This window comes from Abramis brama, assembly GCF_963993115.1.
Source record: "Abramis brama genome assembly, chromosome: 15".
In the NCBI taxonomy this organism is placed as follows: Eukaryota; Metazoa; Chordata; class Actinopteri; order Cypriniformes; family Leuciscidae; genus Abramis; species Abramis brama.
In genome coordinates, this window is record NC_139977.1 from 27,557,238 (window position 1) to 27,567,246 (window position 10,009).

The 10,009-nt window shown below is 38.5% G+C and overlaps 1 protein-coding gene across 21 annotated transcripts in view; it reads right to left on the bottom strand.

Moving 5' to 3' along the window:
- The window catches only part of mapk10 (mitogen-activated protein kinase 10), a 64,776-nt gene extending 64,380 nt beyond the window's left edge, over positions 1-396 (bottom strand). For 15 of the 21 annotated variants that reach the window (XM_084137776.1, XM_084137788.1, XM_084137782.1 and 12 more), the window contains exons 1-2: positions 270-396; positions 75-167 (exon numbers count right to left, since the gene is read on the bottom strand). In XM_084137776.1, coding sequence (XP_083993902.1) covers positions 75-77 — 3 coding nt within the window. In that variant the 5' untranslated portion in view covers positions 78-167; positions 270-396. Of the gene's footprint in view, positions 1-74 lie in introns of all 21 variants that reach the window. The other 6 variants (XM_084137781.1, XM_084137789.1, XM_084137777.1 and 3 more) reach the window with 6 other exon arrangements.
- Between the last annotated feature and the right edge of the window lie 9,613 nt (positions 397-10,009).

Sequence of the window (10,009 nt, forward strand, 5' to 3'; positions counted from 1 at the left end):
ACCTTCATAGCGATCAATATTCATCACCCCACCCTTCAGGTTCCCGCATCAACATCTCCCACCGACCGACCTACCATTCCGTGCCAGCTGCCCGTCCGACGTTCCCCGGTCCGGTGACAGTCCAGTCCTGTTCAAAACATGCCGGTAGGCGACGGTTTTAAAGACCACTGTGAGGACGAACCAAACAGATGTAAAGAAAGAAAGGTAGTTGAAATAAAAAGAGAAGGATTAAAGTCTGAGTTTGCGATGCTGAATCACTGCGCGCTCACCATTGTGCTGCAGGATGCTGCCTGTACCATTATGGATCCTACCAGCGTAGGGATGGGAAGGGCAGGGGGTGCGGGAGACGGGTTGCCGTAGCAACCGGAGGGAGCACACGGTGACGTCAAAGCCGAGAGCGGTCTCATAGGAGTGAGGAGATGGAGAGGAGCGGCATCTGTAGATTGGTGGGCCTTTGCGCACATGACCGCCGCCTGCGTGTTCGGAGGCGGGCTGAGGAAAACAGCAACCAGCATCACAGAGCATTCGATTCATTTGAAACATTCGATTCGTTCGAACGATTCTTTCCGGTGAATCAGTTCAAAGGAATCGATTCACAAATCAAAATTGACCCTTACGCACGATATTAGGATTCCAGATATTAGCTTAATGGATAGTTCACCAAAAAAATTAACATTTTAACCATCATTTACTCACCCTCAAATTGTTCCAACCCTGTATGAGTTTATTTCTTCTGTTGAACTCAAAAAGAGATATTTTGAAGAATGTATGTTGCTAACCAGACAGATGACGACACCCATTGTTTTTTCCTACTATGGATATGTCACATGTCTGTCCTGTCTTGTTTTGCACTTGGGTGTTGGTTATGTTAAGTCAGGTGCTCATGTTCATTGTTAGCCCCGCCCGTCTTGTTAGCTAGTTATTGGTTAATTTGCCCCACCTGTTGTGTTCGTTACCCTCCTTTGTTTGCTCCCCTATTTAGTCTCCTTGTGTCTGTAGTCTTGTGTGGTTACGTTGTCTATGTTTGGTGTTCTGTTTCCAGTCCCAGTTCTGTTTCAGAGTTTCTTGTATTTTTCCCCCTCGTGGGTATTTTTGTTATTGTGTTTCTTTATTAAAGTTCTTCTTGTTTTGGCTGCAATTGAGTCCTCGGTTTTGTTTGTATCTAACGTGACAGAACGAGCCAGCCAAGTATGTGGATTCAGCGGAGCGAGATTTTTCCTCCGGGGGAGAACAAGGGAAACTCCATTTCCCTGTTTGAATATTTTGCCAGGTGTGTTCAGAGAACTTTGGAGGAGGAGAGCACCATGTCTGACGGTGATCAGATCGGAGGAGGTGGTTCGGTGGTTTCGGAGCCGGTGATGTCTGTTCCTGTTCCTGAGCCGGAGCCCGTGTCTGTTCCTGAGCCGGAGCCCGTGTCTGTTCCTGAGCCGGAGCCCGTGTCTGTTCCTGAGCCGGAGCCCGTGTCTGTTCCTGAGCCGGAGCCCGTGTCTGAGCCGGAGCCCGTGTCTGTTCCTGAGCCCGTGTCTGTTCCTGAGCCGGAGCCAGTGTCTGTTCCTGTCCCTGAGCCGGAGCCAGAGCCAGTGTCTGTCCCTGAGCCGGAGCCAGAGCCAGTGTCTGTCCGTGTTACCTGTTTTTGATGCTCCTGTGCTGTTGGTATCTGAGTTCTGAGTTTTTGTATTTTGTCTATGTTTGTTTATTAAATCTTCTCTGCACTTGAATCCTCGTCTCTCGTTCAGTGTCCCGTGACAGGATACCGTCAACTGTTTGATTACCAACAAAGTTCAAAATATCTCCCTTTGGGTAAATTATCTCTTAAAGGTCTAATAGGATACATAGCAAAGGCAACACGAACTAATTAATAGCCTAATAATAATCAACATTCTTAAACATCTATAAAACAGTCAAGACATGGAAATTATCTTTGTTTAGCAGTGTTTAGTCTACTACATAGGCCTATATATGTTAAATCATTTAAATTTGGTTGTAGCCTATTTAGTGATTAAGTGTAAATTGTAAATTTATGATTTTGTGCCAAAATAAATTCCAACATGCTCGAATAAGTAAAAATGTCAAATGTTGCGTAATTTATTATTTCAACACGTTTCTTCTCCCTTATAGTTTAGCGCAAACGCTTTGAATTACAAAGAATCGGTTCAAACAAATGATTCATTCGCGAATCGAATCGCACATCACTAATTGCCACTGTATAGGCCCTAGTGACAATAATAGGGCCTATAAACACTGTACCATAGGCATGAAAGGCTAGTTGCATGCATCATAATAATAGTAGTAGTAGTAATAATAATAATAATAATAGTTATAATTAATGTATCAATATCCCAATGTCCTACATATACAGAATAAACACCTATCTGGCTAATCAGAATAAATATAATGTAGGCTACATTTAAGCATTTAGCAAATGCTAACAAATAAATTAAAAAAAAGGAATGAAAAAATACAGTATAAAAAAGAGTTATTTTTTCCCCTTCTTAATAATAATAATAATAATAATAATTTAGGCTACATATTTCCATACCCATACAGACAGGTAGTAATGTTGCAACTAAATAGGGCTAGAAAGGTAGATAAAATGTGAGTGAATTTAGATTTCCATTCATCTATTATAAGAGTTCCCTGTGATTTGTTCACTAACTAAAAAGCCTCCAGGTCTATTGTCACAAGAGAGCTGTGGTTAGAATGACTGGCAGCCCCGATTCTCAGGCAAGCTGTCATCATTCTAAACGTATAGAGCAGTGTCAAGTGGCAGAACATGCTGAATGCACAAGATGCACAATTACTGTCCTGTCTCTCTGAGTATTGCTTTAATCATATCAGTCCTCATTTGGGACTATCTCTCCGACAGCCTGTGCATAACAATGTCCTATGCTCTCTCAAACTTTTACACCCCAAGCCCTTTAGTGAATCTGGGGCTCAACTGGGACTTTGCTGTTGTTGCATATTAATTAAAATCAAAGAACTTGCAATATTACGGCTCAACTGTCTCAAAGTTCTTCCAGATTCTTTATCTGTAAATATCGACCAAGTCTGCATTTTAAGAAGACAAATCACAGTGACCATGCCAGAGTGAAGTGGTCCACTTTGAAAATCAAGAGCACTCGAGAAAATCTTTACGTAATATCATAATGGAAATTATCGACTTACTCTGCAGACATTGCCAATGCTGTGCAGGGGTAGTTATTAGCCTCATATTTCTAATCAATCCACATAAACCCAAATGTTTTATCCTCCTTTAATCACCTTTTGTTGAATTTCCATATTCCAGATGCAATATTTGCTTTATACACTAAGAGAGCTCTGTTACACTCTGCAGAGTGACACATAAAAAGGCTTTCAGTGTTATCGAGGAGAATCAGATACATATTTCATGATTGTTGCAGAACATGGTTCCATTTTGATGGTGGTGAAAGAGACAGAGATCTAAGTATTTATTCTACAAAAAAAATTGGTAAACTGGAATTCATATTCAAGAATGAGTGAATATGAATTTTATTTGTTATAAACAATCCTTTAAAAATGACCAGTCCTCCTTTGCAAAGAGAGATGACTTTTTATAATGACACTAAAATTCCACTAGGGGGCGTGTCTTGCATTATAAATGCTAACGCAACAGAACACTTAGTGGACGGAAGCCATTAAAACTCAATTACTTCCTGACAAACTTGACCTCTAGCAATTGAAAGCCAACATTCAAGCACTGAGTGATGCTGATCAGATAATCACTGACTTTTATGTTTCTCTGTTGATCTTTTTGGGGGTAACTTTCTCTAAATAACTAATGTTGTTAGTCCGGTGCATTTATTTGGGCTGCTGTGGCTCTTACCACTGCAATGGGAAAATATTGCTACTACTATGCAAGGCACCTTAAAATATACTAAACATGCTTCAACATCAATCATTGTCAGTGTAATGCACACAGTTGCTGATGATGACCAGCACATGGTCCAGACATGGAAATATACAAATTATTTTGTTTAGCTCTGCCTCTGCATAGAATAGCCACTTCCTAAGTACTATGAAATAGCTATTTACATATACATCTGGAATCTGGATCGTTGTTTTACATATTAATAGGCTACATGAGATTGTTTTGTAATTTACCTCATTGCTTTTACTTTAAGTGTTTGCTTAACATCGGTAGCTATAGGTCTAGTTATTTCAACATGATTAAACCAGTTGGATACCCTTTAAAAGCTTTATTTCAATGGTCCACTTTAGATAACCCTTCTAGTAACTTTGCAACTACATGTCAACTAACCCTCACTTGAGTAGTAGATATAGGTGTTAGGGTTAGTTGACATGTAGTTGTGTAACAGACCACAGATCTTCCCTGAGGTGCGCTAGCGACTGATGCTAAAGGCTGCGTTTTTTAACATCCTTGTTGGTGTGCCTGCCTCCCACACTGGAAATCCCGCTCGGAGCGGGTCGACTAGGACCGGTTACATTTGGTGCCGTGACCCAGATTGGAGTGAGGTTTAGGGTGGTGAGTGTAACGTAGGCCAGTAAGAGCTGTGCAGGTAAACCTCACTCCCCTGGTCTCAAGAGGCGCGCTGGTGGATGTGGTCTTTAGTGTCCTTGTTAGCGTACCCGCCTCCCATGCCGGAGACTCCGGTTCGAATCCTGCTCAGAGTGGGTTGAGTAGAGCCAGTTACAGTTGCAAAGTTATAGTCAGTATAATGTCTGTTGTGGGACCATTAAAATAAAGTGTTAGCAGATATTAAGCAGACAGTCTACTATTATAATGACTGCTAGACAATACAATAAAAACAATACAATTATGAAATATTATTATAATTTAAAATAACTGTTTTCCCATTTCAACATATTTTAAAATGTAATTTATTCCTGTGATACAAAGCTGAATTCTCAGTCTTCAGTGTCACATGATCCTTCAGAAATCATTCTAATATGCATATTTGGTTCTCTTTTTTTTATTATCAGTGTTGAAAATAATAAACTAAACTAAACTAAGTGTACTGTATACTCTGAGAGAGTTAGTGGCTTATGTATGATTTGCAAGCCACTGCATATAAATCTGAACTTTAAACCTGGAGTTCAGCTTCTTATGTAAAGTACATACATGAATCAGATGGATGAGATCAGATGGATTAAAGCCTGTTTAGCTTCGGCATTCAATTGGGCCTTTAGGGAGCAAAAGAACAACATTTAGTTGCAATAGTACAACTTTAGATTCAGAAACAGTGAGTGTTTATACAGTTCTGTTGAAGACTCGAATCTCTTTGGGGCATGCTGTTTTACTCATGGCCCACAGAGGTGTAGCAAAAGTGCTTGAGGAAGCATATTTGCAAAACCAGGGCATGCAATTAGCAAAGCCACCAATCGAGTCTGTCTTCCCCTCCTCCCCTTTTCCTTTCCGGCATCCCCACAGTGGTTTTAATGGCCTGGTCGGGAGCCAGGGGCGCTCTGTGCTGCTTTGCCCTGTAGGTACAAACCTCCAAAAGCCCTGGATAGAGAAAGCTGTCACTCGCCATTAAGTCATGGCGGAACATTTTCAGACATCATAAACAAATAAAATCCAAACGGACAAAGAATGTCCCATTCTCGAAATGAGGGAAGTTTTTAATTTGTAAAAGTGCCTTGTGTTTCTGAAGTGTTTCTTCTATTGGTTTTCTGGAGGATTCTGAAAACAATACTTCAACTGATAGATATAATCAGACATTTAATGTTATTTTACAGTAAAATACTGTTAATTTTACAGTTTTACATGAAAAGAGCAAGTCATTGTATGATTTACAGTGAAAAACCATAAACTGACATTCCCAGAATTCCCTGCGTAATATTTCATGTTATGTATTTTCGTTTTCGTTCTTATAAGTTATATACATTAGGGTTTTATGTTATACATCTAATGTTGTTAAATGAATGTTTATTGCATTATTTGAGTGGCATGTGTTACCATGATGGTGTTTAGTATTTGTGTGAATGACTGTGCACCTTTTATATGTCACTATTTCGATCTTTTCAGCTTGTCATGTCGCAATTAGTTTTGGGTTGTGGTTAATGTTTCATTTTTTTTTTTTTTTTTCATTGAAGTTTCATTGTGTTCAGGTGTGTCTTGTTTAGTCATGTGTATAGCCCTCATGTTCCTAATGTTTAGCTTTGCTTGTGTAACTGCTGTTGGTGACAGTATAATTCTGTTCAAGTGTAGTTCATGGTTCAAATCAAGCCTGGTCATTGTGTATTTTGTTCATGTTAATAAACTGCACATGGGTTCACTTTCAACTTGCCTTCTGTGGAGCTGCTTGTGTTGAGATTTGATTCTCATTTGATTTGATTTTCTCATCACCACCTGTTTTTGGTTCTTGTCAGTGTATTACAAGGGTACTCAACAAATATTAGTACTTCAATAGGTTGGTAAATTAACATTATATCAGTTAATGAAATTTGCTGTGTTTTTTTATTTAATTTAAATCTGTAACCCATAAAATGCGGCTACCATATTTTTAAGGTAAATTTCTGGCAACCATAGCTGCGTTTTTTTTACTGTAAGTTTCCTGGAATTGTTTTAAATGTGAAATGTAGAAAAGACAATTCTGTCGTTGTGGATGCTCCTTAAAAATCCCTGTCCTCATCTCTCTCTACAATCATTGGATCCTGCCGATACTGTAGCTGGTTGACTCAGTTTCTCTCTTTCCTCCATAATCGATGCGTTCAGGCTTTCAAAGATATATTGTTTCCAGAAACATTTTGGAATGCCCGTGTTGATGGTCTGTTGTGGAATAAAATTCAGAAACCATCTCATAAATCTTTAATTCCAAAGAAAATCTAAGAAAATCTCTTAAACTCATTTATAAATATTACCCTTGCAATTACAATCTGGTAAACAGATTTATTTGTCATATTGATATATTTTTGTGGTTTACCTGCTGAAACATGCTTTCATTTAGTTTGGAGCTGTCCTCATTACATGTACATTTATTAATGATCACATCATGCCCAGCTTTCAACTGTGTTTTGAACATGTTTAATTCTTTTTTTTTCATTTATAACATAACATGGAAATAAAATCACTACATTTATTTCCATCAAGAGATGCATCTATGTTTGGTCAAGATCTTGTATTGACAATGCAAGAGTCCAGCACTCTGTAAAGTCTCCCCCAGCACATCCCACAAACTTTCATTGAATTTAAGGTCTGGATTCAGAGGTGCCAATTCATGTGTGGAAATGATTCTTCATGCTCCCTCACATCCTTTCACAGTTTAAGCCTGATGAATGTTGACATTGTCATCCTGGAATATGGCCATGATGTGTCTGTCTTCCTACATGTTTGTTTAAGAAATGAAAAGCTACACACTCCATTTATTAGGTTTAGAAGAACTGTTGCCATAATAATCACTGCAATAATGATCCAATCACAGACTCTTAAGCATTTGCCTATTTAAATCCAAACTACTTTTCTTTTTTTTTAAACTTAAAAACAATATTAAGTCTGAAAAATAACTTTATTTCTATTGTTTGATTTTGAATTTATGTTGTATTTCTTTGTTTTGTTTATCCTAATCGCCTGGCTGTATTTGCAAATCTATTAAACCAATAAAAAAGTGCGGCCAACTTTATTATGTCATCTCCACACTAAAATACAAAAATGGCTTTGAAACCATTTTCACTCAGAAATTGCTGGCAAATATCACAAATAATTTCGAAGAAACAGCAATTGAATTAAACGTAATTTTGTAAGAAGTCTGAAATAGAATTTTCTTGTAAAACACTGCAATGTATTTATTTACAACTTCCCACAATTATTATTATTATTATTATTATTTACAGTGCAATGGAGGCTGCATGGTAACAGTGACTTCTCTGATTGGTTATTATGGGTATTGTAGTTCTATTATTATTATTATTAAACAAGTTGAAATCACACTGACCTGTGGCTTCCATAAGCACATGACACTGCTTAACAATCCTGGTTCTCATGGCAGATCCTGAAAGGAAACCTTTTTTATTTTTTATTTTTTATAATGATTAATTACATTTGAACACACTGTTGAACTCTGTATTGCATTTCAATGCACTTCCTGTCCCATATTCCTCATCTAATTCTCCATATCCTGCTCCTCAGGGCCCTCCTGTTCAGTCTAACCACCACCTCCTTTTTGCTCCACTTTTTGGTGGTGGGCAATCCAGGTCTGAAAACAAAAATCCAGCGGTCTGTTTTAAAATAGCACTCATTCTGCCTCTCTCCGGATTCTGTTTTGGAGGAAGAAATGTCAAATACGTAGCACAGTACCTCGGAGTGACATTTGGTTCATCTGAACCCTGCTATTTGTGGCTTGAAACTCAGTTTTCCCCCTGTTAGTCATATGAACAGTGCTAACTCACTGCACACACACCCTTTCTTTCCTACCTCAGCCAAGTTATACCGTTATACCCTTGCATGTTTAAAAAGACATTTTCAAGACACCGTTTAAGATGTTTTAATGAAAGCGTTAAAGTAAAATAAATCTTTCTGATCAAAACAACATGTATGCAACAAGCTTTAATGTATTGCAGGGTTCACATGCAGACATGTGTGCTGATCCCTGCGGCCCCAGGTAAAGTAGGAAGCTCTGCTCAAGTTTAAAGAAAGACTTCCAGGGTCAATAATGGCACAGGGTGAGGGAAAGGAGGATTGGAGATGAGATGGGACGGGAGGAGGGGTGGAGGTGGAATTCTGTGGTTGGAGTACTAACCTCTCATTCCTCAGTAGCTCTCAGGCAACACACGGCAAGCATCAGGTTGTATGACTGACCCCAGAACAGAATTTCAGGCACTACAAAACACTGCGAGGTGTAACAGCATGAACTCTAAAAGGGATAGTTCACCCAAATAATGAAAATACTGTCATCATTTACTCACTCTGAAGTTGTTCCAAACCTGTATGAATTTCATTATTCTGCTGAACACAAAAGATGATATTTTGAAGAAAGTCGGTAACTAGACAGTTGATGGACCCTATTGACTTCCACAGTATGGAAAAAAATATGGAAGTCAATGAGGTCCATCAACTGTTTGGTTACCCATATTCTTCCAAATATCTTCTTTTGTGTTCAGAAGAAGAATGAATTCAAAAACAAGGTTGGAACAACTTGAGGTTGAGTAAATTATGACAGAATTTTCATTTTTGGGTGAGCTTCCCCTACTTTGATTCTTCACAATATTTTGCAACTGAAAGAAACAACAAATGTTTAAAGTAATATTATTAAATAATCCTGTAATTTTAGATTTTCCCACTTATGATGATTTTGGATAATTTAGTATTTTCTGATGATTGTCTTTGATGTTCTATAGGCTATTCATACAAAGACATGTTTTACACATACACAAGAGTGCTTTATTTAAATATTCTGATATTATATTTAAATATAGGATACATTTGACAAAAGGTTAGTTGCTCCCATACAACAAAGCTAAACTAAAGTTGTGCCATTGTGTCAAGTTGTGTCTCACGTTCTGAAAAAAGTTAAATGAGGTAGAATTGTGCATTTATTTTTAATTAAATCACATTTGCATCACATTTGTTGTAGTTAAATGTCTTGGTTGCAACAGGTAGCACTGGGCATTAATATGCAAATATGTAGGTATTTAATGAGATCATTTAATGCGTCACGCTTAAAGGGATAGTTCACCCAAAAATGAAAAATGTGCCATCATTTAACGTTACTCACCCTGAGGGCGAGTAAATGATGACAAAATTTTAATTTTGGGTGAACTATCCAAGAAGGGTAAGAAAACCCTACTCGAAAACCTGCTCACTTCTTCAGATGTTTTGTTTTGGTTGCGCTACATATCTGGATGCGTGGCCACCGTGGACTGCGCCTCACTCTAACAACTTTTCGTGGTATTTTCCTCCCGGTCGAGGAGAGTTTCTATAGAGACGCCTCATGTTGCTGGTGTGACGGCTCCTGCTCCGGTGGAAAGCAACCAATGAGAGGCAGGAGTGCGGTGTCTGGTTACTCCCTCTCTCCCGCGAGCAGGAGGGCTC